Raw genomic sequence first — 18676 nt, forward strand, 5'->3', positions numbered from 1 at the left:
GAGGTCTAGAGCAGATCCTGTAGGGTCTTGTAGGCAGTTTAAGTTTTAAGCTTTTTCTCTGAGCAAATTCGAAACTTTTGAGGAATTCTGAGCAGATGAGATAATGATCTGACTTAGGTGTTAGAGGGTTCCTCTGTCTTGGTAGGGGGAAGAACAAACTATAGAGTAGACAAGAGACCATGCTGTTTCTAACGCGTGTGCAATTATGCCTCAGCTCCACATCGTACTCTTCTGTTTGTGATTTAACCAGGTGTCAGGAGAAAACTTGAACGCTCAGCGCCCAAGCTCTAGCCCCTGAACGTGAGCGGCTCCAGGCCAGCAGAGGGAAGCAGCTTCGAGACAGCTACTCCAACATAAGCGGCGCCTTCTTTAACGGCTTTATTTAAAGACGGCTTCCCGTTGGGGCCAGTGGCAGCAATATTATCCAATGGCTGTCTACCCCAGTTTCGCGTCACTAGATAGGCGTCGGCGCCAGCCAATAGGTGGGGACACTGTCCTCGTCTTCTGATTGGCCGCTTCGTTCACATATAAAAGGTGTGCGCCGGCGCGCGGCCTTCCTCTCTCCAGGCGTCCTCGTGAGAGGTTTGTGTGGCTGCTGTGGCCGCACTGGGACCCGGCGGCGGGAGAGATGGGTTGGGTGGGGTTTCTTTGTGGGATCTTGGGAGGGGGCGGGTCCGGGCCTGTCCGGCCTGGGGCCTCGGCGGTGGCTTGCGCTCTCGGAGTGGCGGCGACGGCGGCAGCCCCAAGTCGGGCTGGGGGGCGTCCACGCGTGGCCTACCCTGTGTAGGCCTCGGCCTTGGAGCGCGATGGGGCCGTGGTGATGGGTGTAGGGGGGTGTCTGAGTTCCTTTCCTCTGCGCAGTGACATCGTCTTTAAACCCTGCGTGGCAATCCCTGACGCACCGCCGTGATGCCCAGGGAAGACAGGGCGACCTGGAAGTCCAACTACTTCCTTAAGATTATCGTAAGTGCGGGGATGGGTCGCCATCGCCCATATGCTGCCTGGGGCCTGGGCGCTAATAGGAATCATGAACTGTCATGTGTTGAGCACGTCCTGGGTGCCAGCTGCTGAACGACCATTTCAGGCAAATCTCGTTTAGTTTTCACAGTCTGCGGAGATCTGTCCCCCCCCCCCCCCACCCCCCCCTTTTTTTCCCGCCGGGGGGGGGCCCCCCCCCCCCCCCCCCCCCCCCGAATCCTTGTTGCAGGTAAATGGGTTCAGGCAGTTTAAGTGGCTCCTGAGTTGACACCATTCATACTCCCGTCTGTCTGGTTTCCAGAGAGCACTCATCATCCTTCTGCTCTTCTGTCTCCGCTTTGGGAAGGCCCATGAGTGACTCACTGCGAAGTGGCAACTTTTTGCATATTTAGGTTCCCTCAAGATACCAAATACCCTGTGAACGTTCTCTTGGATGGTCTCCGTGGCCCGGGTGGGGGAGTCTTCCCTGCGCAGAAAGGAGACCCTGCTTTTCTTCAGGCATTAGGCTGCCTTGTGGAGCTTTGTCTCTTCTCCCGTTGATCACGAACGTTTTCAGATACACAGAGAACTTAAAAGGATTGTCCAGTCGTAACCACAGTTTAGATTCTGCAAGCAACGTCTTGTTGTACTTGTTTTACCTCGTGCTTAACATGGTTTACAAATCTAACCTTGTTTGGAATAGTCGTTTTTTCTGTTGATGCAGCCATTTAATGAATCAGAAACATGTCTTATAATTGGAAAAAATTAAAAATGCTCCAATAAAAAAAATCGAGGGGTTGAACGGAGATACCTCATTTTCACCATTCATACTCAAGGGTACAAATCTTTGATGCAGGCTGTCAATTTTGCAAGTCAGGTGGCTCCCAGTGGGAGGAATTGTCCCAATTTCTGAATCACTTCAAACGCCTAGAAGAAAGGGAGTGAGATGGAAGCCAGTGATTATGGGATTTGGTTTCTTTTGATATTTTCTCTTTCCTCCTGTTAACCATTGTTTCTGGCTTGTTTTTGTAGCAACTTTTGGATGATTATCCAAAATGCTTCATTGTGGGAGCAGACAATGTGGGTTCAAAGCAGATGCAGCAGATCCGCATGTCCCTCCGCGGAAAGGCTGTCGTGCTGATGGGCAAGAACACCATGATGCGCAAGGCCATCCGAGGGCATCTGGAGAACAACCCAGCTCTGGAAAAGTCAGTTAATTCTCTTGGGCATCTTTGTCCTCCCTTCTCAGAGCCCTTCTCCCTTTTCCTGGAGAAGAATGGTGCTGAAAGGTGACTGTCTCCTGTCAACTTCTCTTTGCAGACTGTTACCTCATATCCGGGGGAACGTGGGCTTTGTGTTCACCAAGGAGGACCTCACTGAGATCAGGGACATGCTGCTGGCCAATAAGGTAAGGAGAGAATCAGGACGGCTAACGAGATCTTATCGCTTATTTTGACTCCTTAAAAGCAAAACTGATCATTTTCAACTTGTGTTTGTGGAGAGAAGACTTCTCACTGTTGTTTCCGTGTAGGTGCCAGCTGCCGCCCGTGCTGGTGCCATAGCCCCATGTGAGGTCACTGTGCCAGCCCAGAACACTGGTCTGGGGCCCGAGAAGACCTCCTTCTTCCAGGCTTTAGGCATCACCACTAAAATCTCCAGAGGCACCATTGAAATCCTGGTGAGTGGACTTGGCTTGCCAGTGCTAGCCAGGCAAGTTGTGGGGACTTGGTTTCTGTGGGCCTGCTGGCTGTCCTGGTGTTGACTGCCAACCGTTACCTTGTTCTTCAGAGTGATGTGCAGCTGATTAAGACCGGAGACAAAGTGGGAGCCAGCGAAGCCACGCTGCTGAACATGCTGAACATCTCCCCCTTCTCCTTTGGGCTGATCATCCAGCAGGTGTTTGACAATGGCAGCATCTACAACCCTGAAGTGCTTGACATCACAGAAGAAACTCTGCATTCTCGCTTCCTGGAGGTAAAAGCTGTCCATTTCAGGCCCTTGGTTAATGGTTGAGAGCCTGGCCAGTTTCAGACTGCATCCTGGCTACACACCTGAAATTAGCCACATAACCAAGGACAATGATTTAATCTGTTGACTTTGGTTTCCTCGTCTGTAAAACAGCAGTAATAATACAAGGTTGTTGAGGGATTTAATTAATTAATCAGTATAAAGCCTAACAGCACTGGGCAAATAGGGCCATTGTTACTCTAAGACCTGCAGTAAAACCTGAGATTTTGAGTAGTGTGTCCTGAGTCAGAGGAGAAATGAGAAAAATGAAGACCGTGTATAAGTAAATGTTGCCAGGTACCCTGTTTGGGGAGAATTGATTTTTCCTGAGACTAGCTGGCTTAGTTTTTGCCGTTAAAATATCTTTTAATTGATGAATAAGGAGATAGAAGATATAATTCCTTTTTTGTTTTCTTGGACAAATGAGAAATTGCGTTTAATATATATAGTTTTTATTATTTGGAAATTTTATTAGTGGATGAAATTTATATCTGCAATTAGCTTAACCTTTTTTTTTTTGTTCTCACAGAACTGAATGGTTAGCTTAGTTTACATTTTCATAAAATGGTGACTTTTGAAGTAAGTGCCATCATGGTATAGGAAATAATCATGTTGGCAAATAACCATGTTGGAAATAGGGGCAAAAAGCATTTATAAATTACTGCGTCTGAATTGCCCTGCCAGAAGCATTTGGTGTGAGGTAAGCGCCCTCTGTGAGACATAGCAAGTCAGTCTTGAAGTCTTGCCTGCTGTTGAACTTCGCTTGGACTTCACGGTCCTGACTGTAAGTTACCTAGCTTAGTTGACATGGAATTTTTTTCCTCCCCTCATAGGGTGTCCGCAATGTTGCCAGCGTATGTCTGCAGATAGGTTACCCAACTGTTGCATCAGTGCCCCATTCTATCATCAATGGATACAAGCGGGTCCTGGCTTTGTCTGTGGAGACTGATTACACCTTCCCACTTGCTGAAAAGGTAAAAATCCCATTAGGACCACAGTGGCTCTGATGGGATAAATAGATGGTAGCATGCTTAGTTGCGTTTAATGATCATATTGTACAAAGTAGATTTATTTTTAAGAGTTTCCTTAAGAAGTTGGGGGGCAGGGGAGGTGTGTCCTTGACTTTAGAAATGACAAGAAACCAGAAGAGGGGTTAGTTGATGGATAAGAGCTGGGTCTAAGCTTACCAGGCCATACCCAAGCTGTCTTGCCTGATCATCTCCAAGAAAGGCTCCAGGGAGGGCTTTAGTGGCTGAGAAGTTGTTGGCCATTGAACTAGAGCTGAGGGGTTGTGGGTAGCAGAGGTTGTGAATGACCATTTTGATCATGAACTTTTCCTCTTGCTTCAGGTCAAGGCCTTCTTGGCTGATCCATCTGCATTTGTGGCTGCTGCCCCTGTGGCTGCTGCCACCACTGCTGCACCTGCTGCTGCCGCAGCCCCAGCCAAGGTTGAAGCAAAGGAAGAGTCGGAGGAGTCGGATGAGGATATGGGATTTGGTCTCTTCGACTAATCAGCAAAAAGCAACGAATTCAGCCAAGTTTATTTGTGAAACAAGGAAATAAAGGCTTACTTCTCTTAAGTGTCTCTGGACTCTTCATTTTGTGCATTTTGAGGTTCATAATGCTTTGTACTAGAAACTAGAGCCATGGTGGAACAGTAGAGGTTTATCTGAAGTTGACATTTCAGTGTCCTTTTTTTTTTTCTTTCCAGTGTTCTTGTAATTGAGGTGCTGCTTTCCCAGCAGCTGGGATCATGACCTGAGCTGAAGTTCTGACGCTTAACTGACTGAGTCACCCATGTCCCCCAAATACTATCCAGCTTTAGCTGTTTGTTTTTTGTTTTTGTTTTTGTTTTTTTAAAGTAATCTCTACCCAACTCTGGGCTTGAACTCACAACTCAGAAATTGAGAGTTGCATGCCCCACGGACTGCCAGCTGGTCTCCCTAACTGAATTTCTATTACACCAGAATTCTTATTTCCATGGCTATCCGGCCACTAGTCTGGGTCCCTCAGATATTTTGAGTAGGTGGTGACCAAGATAAAACGTGATTGCTGCAAGGGTAGGGGTTTCCTTGTGGTTGTTAGAAATCTGTACTGGATCTTGATGGAAAATTATTTGTTGTAACTAGGTTGACTACAGTTTGAAGGTCATTGCTAAGAGGGTCAACAGCTAAGCTGCACAGACCCCTTTCTTTACACCGTAGTCTGTAGAGTTGACCCATCTGCACAATGAAAATTAAGACCATGTCCCTTGGACCGTGAGGTCCTTTACTGCCCTCAGGCTCCCACCCTGTGGCCTTGCCTACGTCCCAATCTGGAACATTTTGTCCTGTTCCCCTCTCAGCTCTACAATACTTCCTGATAGCCAGAGTTCCCCTTTGTTTTCTAACTCAGCATTGTCTGCCACTGGTTACAAGCTCAGGAGAAGATGCGAGTTCGCTGACTCCCTTTTACCTAGGTTAGTTCTGCCATTTAAGAATCTCATTTCCTGGGTGCCTGGGTGGCTCAGTGGGTTAAGCCGCTGCCTTCGGCTCAGGTCATGATCTCAAGGTCCTGGGATCGAGTCCCGCATCGGGCTCTCTGCTCAGTGGGGAGCCTGCTTCCTCCTCTCTCTCTCTCTGCCTGCCTCTCCATCTACTTGTGATCTCTCTCTGTCAAATAAATAAATAAAATCTTTAAAAAAAAAAAAAAATCTCATTTCCTTAAAGAATGTGGCCTTCGCTTGGCACAGGCCACGTGGGGCCATACCTGCGAACTCAAGCGGGTCGAAGACTACGGGGTGGTCTCACCACATTACAAATCCTCAAAGACCTTCGTCTCCCACGAGGCCAGGCTGTGAAGGGCCCCGGGGTTGGCCTCCACTATCGCCGGCGCCGGTTCAGGCACTCCAACCCCATGCCCGCCTCCTAGCCCGGGCTGTTGCGGCCGCCGTCCCGCCCGGGGGCGCCAGGCCCGGGCCCGGCGGGCTCCTGGCCTCGCCCTGCCGCGTGGGCCCGCGCTATGACCCGGAAGCGCTCCGGAAGCGGTTCCGGAGTCAGCGCCGGCAGGATGGCGGCGGACACGCAGGTGAGGCGGGCGGCTGCGGGGCCAACGCGGCCAGTGACTGGGTGTGGACGGCGGCCGTCGAGCTAGACCGCTCTTGCCTCTGGCCTAGGGGTATTGGGGGGCAGTGGTTGCGGAGGGCGCGGCCCCAGCGCCGTCTCCGGCCGACCCTTCGCGGCTCTTGGTCCGGCCCGGCCCGCGCGGCGCACACCGATCCCGGACTGGAGGAGGCAGGGGCTCCGGCCTGGGCTTCGGCTGCTGGCGCCCGGTGGGGCCCTCCCTCACCCTGGAGTTGCAAAAGTTCACCTTTACGAGTCTTTGCTGCATTTCTCCGAGCTCTCGGGCAGTGAGCCCCGGCCAACGCCGGCTCGTCCTTAAACTTTACGTTCAGCAAACGTTTCTCGAGTACCCACGGTGTGCAGGGACTTAGAGCACAGGCTTTGCATTTATACAGTTTGAGTCCATCTCGCTGATTTCCGTGAGATCCCCGGCAACTTACTTAGCTCCGCCAAGTGTCAGTCTTTTCGTCTATAAAATGGGGCTAAGGTAGTACCTACGGTAGAGGCTTGTGAGGATTCAGTGAGATAAAGTATATGTTATACGTTATACGTTGGTGGTTGTTCTTAGGACCAGGGTTGGAAGTAAAAGAACCGTTACTACTTTGGAAGAGCCTTACCATCCTTGAGTGTAATACCTCGTAGTTTGGGAAGGACTTGGGAAAAACTTTTTCCTCCACCTTAGCCTCGATTATAGTCACGAGTGTTTTAGAGTGAAAAGACAATAATATGGGAAAAAGAAACCCGTGTCTAAGGGACAGCTTGGCTTACTTGGATCTCCCGGGAGAGGAGACTAATTGATTTTGATAGGGAGGCCCTGAGACCCGAGAGTGAGCACTTAGGGGACATTTGGGAGTTGTGTTTTGAGTATTATCTGTGCAGGGGGCTGGTAATTTGTTTCAAGTGTGTTATACTGAATCCTGGAAAGAAAAGCTTACTCTCTTGGGTATCTTGGAAGGGGTTAGGGGACACACATTGAATGTTTAACATTAATACTCAAGTGGAGAAACGTCTCTCAAGAGCTGTGGTGTTCGTTATGGTAGCCATGTGGGTATTTAATCGCTAGTTAAGTTAGTTAAAGGTAAATGAAATGAAAATTTTAGTTCTTCAATTGCTCTAGCCACATTTCAGTGTGTGGATAGCTATGTGTGGCTGCTGGCCACTGTACTGGACGGTGCAGAAGAACAATTTCCATCATCACAAGGTTCTTTTGGACAGTGCCACTCTAGAGAGAAAACTGTGATCTCTAAAGCTGTTTGCATCTGGTCACACCAACAAAAGACTTCTGTAAAAGATCTTGGTGTGCATTTCTTCAGTTTTCTGATGGGGCCTCAATTCATTTTCTGATTAAGAGAAAGAAGAGCCTTAAACCTAAAAAGTTCTTTCAACTTTGTGAGAGAAACTGTGGCCAAGAATCTAATATTATCCTAGAAAGACAGCTATGTGGGAATTCTAGATAGAGAGTGGGCTGTATTCATGCATCTATTTTTGATGTCTCCTCAGCCCTCACTAAAACTAGTGAAAGGTTTTTTTAAAAAAAAAGTAATCCCACAAGGATTGGGAGAATGGGGAGCAGACAACACCAGCAAACTTTTGGAAACTACAAAGTGATGAATGGCAAGGATTTAGCAGACCCAAGGAAAATGACTCCTAGGCCAACAGTTGGGAACGCTGAGAAGCAGCCTGATTCAAATGGCAGAATTTCTGACAGATGAGAGCTGGGGGTATCAGCTAACCTCTGAAAGTGAGGGTGAGTTAGGAGGGGTCAGTTAGGAGGATTGGATGAAAGCCCTTTTCAGATGCAGTCAGATCCCCAGCTGTCTTTCTCCACCTTGGCAAAAGCCTGGACTTTTTTTTTTCTCAGGAGTGTGTAAAACAGGATCGCTGGGAGGACTAGTGTAGGAGGCCCAATATCCAAGGAGGTCATCTGCAGAGTAATTCAAGAAACTTGCCCCGCAACTGGAGGGTGTGTTTCCAGACCAAAAATGCTCAGCACAATAGATGAAAATAGACTTGCAACAAAGCACATTAGTGTGAAACTTTAGAACCTAGGACACAAAGAGAAGATCCTAGACGTTTGCAGGGGGGAAAAGTCAGGTCTTGTACAAAGGAGCAAAAATCAGAATGACACTGGACTTGGTAACAACACTGAAAGCTGGAGTTCAGTGAGAAATGTCTTTGGTAGTCTGAGGGAAAATGATTTCAACCTAGTATTCTGTATCCAAACAAACTTAAGTCAGCTGTGAAGCTAGAACATTTTCAGATTTGCAAGGACTTCACAAAATGGAGGATATGCTCCATCTAAACATAAGAGAGAGTACATTTTCAGGTGATACGCTGTGTCCCATCTGTAGAGGATCACCTGCCAAATTGGGGCAGGTCATCAAGTTCTGGGAGACACTTCTTCAGGAAGGTGGAATTTGGTAGAATACCTGATCTGCCCAAATGTCCTGAGATTTAGACAAGTGGCAAAAAGTTTGGGATCGAAATGCAAATTAGACCACATAAAACAAAGCAAACTGAGGCAAGGTGGGAAAGGGCATTTATTAACTCCAGGGTAAATAAAGCTGTATAGGATAGTAGCATAGTGTATTAAATGGAGGTTGAAGGACGCCTGGGTGGCGCAGTCAGTTAAGTGTCTGCCTTTGGCTCAGGTCATGATCCCAGGGTCCTGGGATTGAGTCCTGCCACAGGCTCCTTGCTCAGCAGGGAGCCTGCATCTCTCTCTGCCTGCCTGTCTTTCTCTCTCTCTCTGTCTCTCTGACAAATACATACAGTCTTTAAATGGACGTTGAATGGGGCGCCTGGGTGGCTCAGTTGAGCATCCAGCTCTTGATCTTGGCTGCAGTCATGACCTTGGGGTCGTGGGGTTGGTCGCCACACTCAGCTGGGAGCCTGCTTTAGGTTCTGTTTCACTCTGCTCCTTCTTCCGGTTGCTCGGGTACGTGTGTACATGCTCTCTCTCAAAAAATAAGTAAATAGGGCGCCTGGGTGGCTCAGTGGGTTAAGCCGCTGCCTTCGGCTCAGGTCATGATCTCAGGGTCCTGGGATCGGGTCCCGCATCGGGCGCTCTGCTCAGCAGGGAGCCTGCTTCCCTCTCTCTCTCTCTGCCTGCCTCTCTGTCTACTTGTGATCTCTGTCTGTCAAATAAATAAATAAAATCTTTAAAAAAAAAAAAAAGTAAATAAATAAATAAAATCTTAAAAAAATTAATTAGAGGTTGAATGCCTACCATTTATATGCCGTGTAAACACTGACTACTGAGCTAGCCCATATTATGGAACTGAGGAATTATGTTGGGGAAAAGGGGAGGGTATGAGGTGAGGTTGGAGAAAGAGCTACTATAAAGGTAACAAAACTGGGGCGCCTGGGTGGCTCAGTGGGTTGGGCCTCTGCCTTCAGCTCAGGTTGTGATCTCAGGGTCCTGGGATCCAGCCCCACATTGGGCCCTTTGCTTGGTGGGGAGCCTGCTTCCCCCCGCCCCCCGCCTGCCTCTCTGTCTACTTGTGATCTCTCTCTGTCAAATGAATAAATAAAATCTTAAAAAAAAAATAAAAGGTAACAAAACTGAAAAATCAAGTAGTAGTGGCACAGACAAGTTATTTAGAGAATGGGGGTAACTCCCAAAATCATGAGCCAGAATTGGTGAGAGGGTGCTCTTGGGGAGTGAAGGCAAGAGACTGGTTTTTCTAGCAGACTTCCCAGAACTCTTCAGCTTTTTTTTTTTTTTTTGAAGTATAGTTGACATGACATTGACTCTTTAATTATCTGCATGTATAACTATAAAAACAAAAGACAGTATTCAAACAATCACTTACGTGGAAGACAGTTTTGGCATGAGTTTACTCATTGCCAGTAGAATTATATCAGGGATTTAAATGTAAGAAAAACTTAGCATAATTTTGTTTCTCTATCCACCCTTGAATCTTACTTTGCTAATTAGACCTGCCTCTGAAATAGTTCCCCTCAGTGCAGGGGAGGCAGCTGTGCTAACGTGGATGGCGTTTGAAAGCTAAGGGTTGGTTGGCAGTGGTTTATAGACCTCTCAGTTTCAGGCTTAGTTTAAAAAATGCAGCTGCTATGGCTTTCAGGCCCAGTCTGAGCAATGGCTTCTCTCTGGGAGTCTGCTCTTTTCATCACGTGTAAAGTGGGGGGACTGATGCCTACCGCAAAGGCTTGTTGGTGGTAGTGGCTGACCTCGTGCTGAGAGAAGAGTAAATGCTCTACACAGGCTCTCTCCCTTAGCCTCTAACCGTCCTGCGAGGTGGGTGCTGCGTGGTATACACGGGGAACTGGTGGTCAAGGAGATGACCTAATCTTTTTTTTTTTTTTTTAATTTTTTTCTTGAGCTTTTATTCTTTTTTTTTTCTTTTTCTTTAAAGATTTTATTTATTTATTTGACAGACAGAGATCACAAGTAGGCAGAGACAGGCAGAGAGAGAGGGGGAAGCAGGCTCCCCGCCGAGCAGAGAGCCTGACGTGGGGCTCGATCCCAGGACCCCGAGACCATGACCCGAGCCGAAGGCAGAGGCTCAACCCACTGAGCCACCAAGGTGCCCCTAATCTTTTTTTTTTTTTTTAAGGTTTATTTATTTATTAGAGAAAGAGAGGGGGAGAGAGTGTGCAGGGGAGAGGGGCAGAGGGAGAGAGAGAATCTTAAGCAGACTCCCCACTGAGCACGGAGCCCAGTGCAGGGCTCAATCCCATGACCCTGAGATCATGACCTGAGCCGAAGTCGAGTTTGACACTTAACTGACTGAGCCACCCAGGGGGTCCAAGGAGATGATATAATTTGACTGAATTTCCACAGCTGGTAAGAGGCAGAACTGGGGTTACGTCTCTTGACTTTCCACCCTTCAGCCACTGTGCCCTCACTGGATTTTACATAATCCTGAAAGGGCATTTTCTGTCCTAAGGTTTTGGCCTTTTGCTTTGCCTCTTCTTGTCTAAACTTTGAAGTAATGTATGTTGACTGCTTGACTGGGTTTAAGAAGTACGTGTCACCCCGGGGTGATTTGGCCCCCAAGAAACTTTTCACAGTGTCTGGAGACAGTGTAGATTGTCAACTGAGGCAGAAGGAGTGGAGTGTTGTTACTGGCGTTGAGGGGTTAGAAGCCAGGAATGCCATTCAGAATCCTACAACGTGGGGTGCCTGGGGGGCTTAGTGGGTTAAAGCCTCTGCCTTCAGCTCAGGTCATGATCTCAGGGTCTTGGGATCGAGCCCCGCATTGGGCTCTCTGCTCAGCGGGGAGTCTCCTTCCCTTCCTCTCTCTCTGCCGGCCTCTCTGCCTGCTTGTGATCTCTGTCTGTCAAATGGATAAATGAAATCTTAAAAAAAAAAAAAAAAATCCTACAACGTAGGAAGATGGCTTCACAGCAAGAATTACCCAGCCCTAAATGTCTGCAATGTGGAGGTCGAGAAACTTTGGGTTAGAGGGAACCACACTGAACTCTGTACCCCCTTCCCCAGTGCATGAACGCGCGCGCGTGCTCACACACACGTGCGCGCGCGCACACACACACACACACACACACTCTCATTGTTTTGTAGTTTGCTGAAATTTCTGCTGTGGGTTTGGTCTTCACAGGTTTCCGAGACACTAAAACGTTTTGCTGGGAAGGTGACAACAGCCAGTGTGAAGGAACGGAGAGAAATCCTCAATGAACTGGGGAAATGTGTTGCTGGAAAAGGTATTTATTTTACATCGATGTGGCTGAGAGACGGTTCCATTTCAGAGTAAATTGTGCTCTCTGTTTAGAACCATGGCTGCCTCTTCCTCTCAAAGCACCTTCTGCCTTCCTTGCTGTATTTGCTTGTTGTACTGTGCACTGAAACAGTTGGGTTAGTGAGAGCTGATCCACTTAGGTACCAGAGGTTTTTTACAGTTTTAACCATTTTGATTGGAAATATTCCCCTTTTTTTTTTTTAATAAAGATTTTATTTGAAAGAGAGAATGAGAGAGAGAGCATGAGAGCGGGGAGGGTCAGAGGGAGAAGCAGACTTCTTGCTGAGCAGGGAGCCCGATGCAGGACTCGATCCTGGGACTCCAGAATCATGACCTGAGCAGAAGGCAGTCGCTTAACCAACTGAGCCACCCAGGCTCCTGATTGGAAATATTTCTAAAAGATACCAAAAGTCTTAAGTAATTTATTAAATGCAAAAAACATTTTCTTTATCACTTGGGACCCCATTTTTCCCAGTTTGTTCGATGGAAGTCAGCAAGATGGTAATAGGTGATTTGACCAGTGAAGATTCCAAGGTCAAATTAAGTTTGAAAGATGTCATACTTTCTACTTCCCTCTGGGAGATTCACAGCATATTCCAGGAAGGTGTTCTAACTTTATGAAGCTTTCTTCAGTTCTAACTTTCTAAGGTTCTAACTTTATTAAGCTTCAAATCCAGTGTTTTCCTTTAACCTTTTTTTTGCTGAAAACCTGTTCAGGGTCTGGGGAACACATTTTGAGAAATACTGAGCACGTGTAGTTATCCTGATTCTGTACCACTCTGAGGGCTGTCCCTGCAACCCATTGAGGTGTGTAGGACTCATTTGCCTTCATATAACATTGTATGTTAACTATATTGGAACTGGGGGGAAAAAAAGACTGGTGTGCTTTGTTTTTCTTTTATCTTTTTTTAAGGTTTTATTTATTTGAGAGAGAGTGAGAGCGAAAGAAGAGAGCACATGAGCAGGGGCAGAGGGAGAGAGAGAAGCAGACTCCCCTGCTGAGCTGGGAACCCTGCACCGGGCTGGATCCCAGGATCCTGGGATCGTGACCTGAGCCGAGGGCAGATGCTTAACTAATTGAGCCACCCAGACGCCCCTTGGACTAGTTTGCTTTCATCCAGTAAATCCTAATTAGCTTCTGTTATCTTTTGGTATGTTTTTACTGTATAGCATTGGTTCTCAAAGTGTGGTCCCTGGGCCAGCAGCATCAGCATCATGTCAGAACGTGTTTGCGATACAGATTCTCAGCTCCATCCCAGAAACTCCGATTCAGAAACCATGGGGGCCCAGCCCAGCATCTGTGTTTCAGCAAGCTCTCTAGGTGACTGCTGCGTTTGCTGGAGTCTGAGAATCATGGCGGTGTAGAGTTGGGTCTCCCTGCCCCTCAGCTTTCACTTCCTGTGAGTAAGAGCCTGCTTCACCCAAGTGTTCATTTACTGCTTCTCATCCACCGGCGCCTGTTTACATACCCAGGCCTTTTAACGCTGCGCGTAAATTCCGTCCGTTCCTGTTTGTCAGCTTCTAAGAGGTTCTCTGCGTTAACGCTTCAGTGCACGAGTTTTACGGCAGCTTCAGAAGTCTCTCTGGTCACTTTTCGCGACAGGGTTGTAGTTAGAAAAGGCTGCCATGTGACAAAGTACTATCTGTACGCACCTTCCGAGCCACAGGGGGTGGCTCTCCTGCGATGGAACTGCTGGGTACTGCACTTTCCCATTTTATGGAGGAAGGCATTTAACGTGTGTGTGAAGTTTACGAACTACTCAAGACCTTTTCAGAGTGACTTCACTCTTCAGCCACCCTGAAGTTCTGCCACTCAGGGTGAATAATACTTGTAAGATGTGTAGTCCTCTTTGACGGGCAAGTTGGTGGTGGGAAGTTAACTGCTCGCATGAAATCTTTAGTTCTTGGGGCTCCTAGGTGGCTTAGTCGGTTAGGTATCTGCCTTTGGCTCAGATCATGATCCCAGGGTTCTGGGATCGAGTCCCACATCAGGCTCCCTGCTCAGCGGGGAGTCTGCTTCTCCCTCTCCCTCTGTGCTCTTTCTCTCTCAAGTAAATAAATAAAATCTTAAAAATTCTCGATTTTCTAATTTTCTGAGTCTAAGGAACCGGGTAGCAATAATCATTCTGGCCTCTCCTTTGTTAGGGTTGTAGATAACTAAGTGAGATAAGCAAAGGTGGGGAGAGGTATTTTCTGGTGGGTTGGGAGTTGAAGACTTTCTCAAAGCTGCCTAGCCCTGGATACAGATGGTCAGCACGGGCCAGCGCATGAAGCCCTGAGTTGCCTCTGAGGCTCTCCTCAGTCCTGCCTTCATGTACTTGAACCCTGAGGCTCACTGATGGAGTGTTTATTGTGCCTTCTCTTTCTAGTCACCAGCCTCTAGTGTAGGTGTCACTGATGAAGGGCTTGACTTGGGTCAGACAGGCTCTGTGTTCTAGCCATCGCCCTGCCATGTTCAGGCTGTGTGACCTGGTTCAAGTTACTTAACTTGTCTGAACCTGTCTCTTTGCTTTGACCGTGAAGACGGCAATAGTGTCTCCTTCAGAGGGTTAGTGTGAAGAGTAAATGAGAATATGTTTGGACGGTGCCTAACACTGTGCCTGGTTCTGCTGAGCACCCAGTGTATGTTAACTCTCAGCCACGACCTGTTTGCTGGCCCCAGTCACTCTTTTCCTTGGTCACTGAAATAGCCCCCAGTCCAGGTGACCAGTATAGTGTTCAGGGCCCTGGAGGGACGAGGTCCCTGCCCCTCGTTCATTTGTCCCCACCATTGGGGTACCTGAGGTGGGAGGTGCTGTGTGAGCCCTTGGCTCTCAGCGCCTCCCGTGGGAGTCTGCTCTACACTGTGGCTTATGTTCCCTCACTCACAGTCTCTCCCTTTCGTCTGCGTCCTTCAGTCCGGCAGGCAGAGCCGGCCACAGCTTGGTTTACCATTACTGACTCCTGTTGTTACAGCCAGAGTTTCTCTTTCACGCGGCTGACCTGCTTGGTTTCTTGGGCTTATGTTTCTTCATCTGAAAGTGGCCCGAGTCACATACCCACCTTACAGGGATTAAATGAGGAACCGTGTGTCAGTGCTTAGAGCAGGGCCTGGCACCTTACGAGTGCTAATTAAGTCCTCCTCTTCTTCCTCCTCATGTGTCCTGTGGGGCATTATGCATTCCCACACCTGCGCTTGTGCTCCTGTGGTTAACAGCACGCTGTACATCTCTCTCTGCACTTTTCCATAGCCTATGGATCTGTTAGGCCAAGCTGTGTGTCCTTAGAACCTTCGGAAGCCACTCCAGTTAGAGGTGCTCTGCCCTTCTCTGATCCCTCAGAGTACATTAATTTTGTCCTGTTTTTATCACTTACTTATTTATTTTTAAATATGTTATTTACGTATTTATCAGAGAACGAGAGAGCACAGACAGTGGGAGCAGCAGGCAGAGGGAGAAGTAAGCTCCTCACTGAGCAAGGAGCCCAACATGGGACTCGATCCCAGGAGCCTGAGATCATGACCTCAGCTGAAGACAGACACTTAACTGACTGAGCCACCCAGGTGTCCCAATTTTGTCCTCTTTTTAAAAACCATTTTTTAGGGGCGCCTGGGTGGCTCAGTGGGTTGAAGCCTCTGCCTTCAGCTCGGGTCATGATCCCAGGGTCCTGGGGTGGAGCCCCGCATCAGGCTTTCTGCTCAGCTGGGAGCCTGCTTCCCCCTCTCTCTGTCTCTGCCTGCCTCTCTGCCTACTTGAGATCTCTGTCTGTCAAATAAATAAACAAAATCTTTAAAAAAATAAATAAATAAAATTAAAAAACAAAACAAAAAACTATTTTTTAGAAGAAGCATAAAGAGTTCACGTACCGTAGGCAAACAGCCCACTTAATGTCCACAAACTAGATGCACCTGTGGAACCAGCACCCAGGCCTAAGAAGCAGAATCGCCCCAGTGCCCCAGAAGCAGCACTTGCCAGTGTGTTAGACTTTGAGGCCACCGCATCGTCTTAGTTTTGTTCATTTAACACATGTCCACCTGAGAATCTTTCTGTACCAGCTGTTTTCCTGGAGTCCGATTTTCCTGTGGGTTTTTCCTCCAGGGAATTCCACCTCTAACCTGCAGAAGTGTCCCATGGTAGAGATCATGTCTGGCGGAGTCCTGGCTCAAGCAGGTGCTCACGAAGTAGTTTTTATTGACTAATCTCTTCATGATGTTTGGTTTCAGATCTGCCAGAGGGAGCAGTGAAAGGGCTCTGCAAATTATTCTGCTTGACACTGCACCGGTACAGGTGAGTCCCAGCAGAAAGCCCTGTGCCTGCAGCTCTTTGCAAGAGAGGTGGTACAGGAGAGCAGTTAGAGCCCAGGCTTCGGAGCTGTGTCCCATCCTAGCTGTTGGATCCCGGCCAAGTTACTTAACCTCCTTGTGCCTCTGTTTTCCCTATCTGCAGAATGGGGATGGTGCTATTATCTGCCGCATAGGGGGTGGTTAGTAAGTGTGAGCTCCCAGAACAGTGCCTGCTACATCATGAGTCTGTCTGTACACTGTCAACAGTCATGTGGGTGGAAGGACTTGGCCTAGTTTGAGGCCCATAGTTAGTGTTCCATAAATGCCCGTGTTACCCTCACAGCCTTGATGGCTCATTTGCCCTTACTAGCTGCTTCTAGAACTCCAGGAGGAAGGAGATTTCTCTAGTTATTTCCTAATCCCATCATCTGTGAACCACTGGAATCTAGTACAATCCAGTTTTCCAGAGAAAGACCAGCGCTTGGCCTAAGCTGCATTGCCCCAGTGATCACCTTTCCCTTTCATTCCAACCCCTAGAGATGCAGCTTCCCGCAGGGCCCTGCAGGCAGCCATCCAGCAGTTGGCTGAGGCTCAGCCAGAAGCCACTGCCAAGAACCTTCTGCACTCTCTGCAGTCTTCAGGCATTGGCTCCAAAGCTGGTGTCCCCAGGTAAGAGAGAAAGGTATGGCCTACCGGGGCTTGCTGGAGTCCTGTTCGCAGAAGCTGTTGTAGATGAACTGCGCTGAGCAGGTGTGAGCATGTCTCTCTTTCCTCTCTGAAACTCTGAGTGGCACTAGTAGTCTGCCTGCTGCAGTGAAGGGAGGAGCCAGGATGTCAGGCTCAGTGGACAAACCACTTTCCTGAGGAACAGGGTTGGGAAACCAGTGGAAGCAAATGGCTGGTGGACACTAAATAGGGGAAACCATTTTTTTTTTTTTTTTTTTTTTTTTTTTGCTTCTATAGTTGTGAGTGCTAAGAGGAGGGAATTTGGCTGACAAGGCCTGCATTTCTTGTCCTGAGTGGTTACAGATGATCTATGAGGAACCAGTTTCCAGTTCTGCCCAGTCGTAGGTCAAGTGTGGGTCCTATATACCAGGCAGGGCCTTGTGTTGAGCATTTGTCCTCAAGATGGAGGCTACTTCTCTGCACTGACCCTTTGCCTCCTCACCCCTCCCCTCTGCAGTAAGAGTAGCGGCTCTGCTGCCTTGCTGGCCCTGTCCTGGACCTGCTTACTGGTGCGCATTGTGTTTCCCTCGAGAGCCAAGCGGCAAGGAGACATCTGGAACAAACTGGTAGGTTCTCTGGGTCTTTGGAGCAGTGAAGGTCACCTCTCTGCACAGAGTTGGGATGTGTTTAAGCACCTTCTCCGGCAAGTGCTCTTCTTGGTGCTTGGTAGCTGAGCGCTTTGAATTGTCCTGATGCGTGTGATTTTGATGGATGGTCATGAGGGCAGCCTAATGCCATTCATCTGCATATCACATATGTTGGAGCTTCTCTGTCAGGCATGGTGCTAGGCTTTGGGAGTACACTGATGAGCCAGAGAAAGACAGTTCCTGCCTTCATGGCATATGTGGAAGACTTACCAGGGCAGGGAAAACAGTGAGAAAGTAAATCAGAAAATGCAATAATGTAAATCATTTTGTTTTTTTTCTGGCTCATCATTCCTTCCGCTGTGTTTGGATTTCATTGTTGAACTGGCTGATGGAATGGAATTCTTGCAGTTTTGTGTTTTGATCCTTTAATTCCCTCCTCCCATTCTGTGCCTGCTTCTTCCACATTCCCTAGCTTGCCTTTCAACCTGTCTGCTCACCAGAGATAGCCCAAAAGGCCAGATTGGGAGGTTCATTTGAATATCTAGATATGCTTAGTGGAGAACAAGAGGAATGGTCTTATGATTCATTGAAAAGGAGCTGGAGGTATGGCTCTGGTTCTCGGCCGTGATATTTGGCCGTGTAGTAACTTCTGAGCCTGTTGCCCGTTTCTGCAAAATGGGAAGAAGTGCCACCTGCCCCACCCTCCTCCAGCCCTCGTGAAGCGGGGCTCAGGACAAGGTGTGAGAGGGCTGTGGAAATGTACAGAGGGCTGGGCAGCTAAGTGAGGAGTGGCGCTAGAAAACTGTAGCTCCTCTCACGAAGCAGACTGCTAGTAAGACACAGTGATGGCCCCATCCCTGGAAGCTTCCCCAGCACGCCACTGGGGGTGACCATGGAGCGGCCATCAATGATTGACTGAAGGATAAGAACACTGAAACCTGGCAGGTAATGGATAGCGGAATTGAACTCCCTTCAGATTATGGGTTTCATTGCTACCTAGGCCTCGTTATAAGATGCTTTATCATGGGATGCCTGGGTGGCTCAGTGGGTTAAGCCTCTACCTTCGGCTCAGGTCATGATCTCATGGTCCTGGGATCAAGTCCCGCATCGGGCTCTCTGCTCAGCGGTGAACCTGCTTCCCCCTCTCTCTGCCTGCCTCTCTGCCTACTTGTGATCTCTCTCTCTCTGTCAAATAAATAAAATCTTTAAAAAAAAAAAAAAGATGCTTTATCATGGCTCCCTCATTGGCTTATCTCCAGTGACCCTAGGTATGCTTCTGGGTTAGTGAGTGGCAGGGGTCATCCCTGGAGCGTT

The 18676-nt window shown here is 48.2% G+C and overlaps 2 protein-coding genes across 2 annotated transcripts in view; both read left to right on the top strand.

The window, feature by feature from the left end:
• The first annotated feature begins 520 nt into the window (after window positions 1–520).
• RPLP0 (ribosomal protein lateral stalk subunit P0) lies at window positions 521–4547 on the top strand. The gene is made up of 8 exons (XM_032876164.1): window positions 521–582; window positions 862–963; window positions 1990–2165; window positions 2278–2365; window positions 2489–2635; window positions 2746–2931; window positions 3798–3938; window positions 4314–4547. The coding sequence occupies exons 2-8, from the start codon at window positions 910–912 to the stop codon at window positions 4473–4475; spliced, it is 954 nt and encodes a 317-aa protein (XP_032732055.1). The 5' UTR covers window positions 521–582; window positions 862–909; the 3' UTR covers window positions 4476–4547.
• A 1465-nt stretch (window positions 4548–6012) lies between these two features.
• The window catches only part of GCN1 (GCN1 activator of EIF2AK4), a 60147-nt gene continuing 47483 nt past the window's right edge, over window positions 6013–18676 (top strand). Inside the window, exons 1-5 of the mRNA XM_032876165.1 lie at window positions 6013–6030; window positions 11651–11753; window positions 15990–16053; window positions 16587–16718; window positions 17233–17341. Of these exons, the coding sequence (XP_032732056.1) occupies window positions 6013–6030; window positions 11651–11753; window positions 15990–16053; window positions 16587–16718; window positions 17233–17341 (426 nt within the window). The remainder of the gene's footprint in view (window positions 6031–11650; window positions 11754–15989; window positions 16054–16586; window positions 16719–17232; window positions 17342–18676) is intronic.

The sequence above is a fragment of the Lontra canadensis genome, unplaced genomic scaffold, assembly GCF_010015895.1.
Source record: "Lontra canadensis isolate GAN:19392208 unplaced genomic scaffold, GSC_riverotter_1.0 scaffold58, whole genome shotgun sequence".
Taxonomy (NCBI): Eukaryota; Metazoa; Chordata; class Mammalia; order Carnivora; family Mustelidae; genus Lontra; species Lontra canadensis.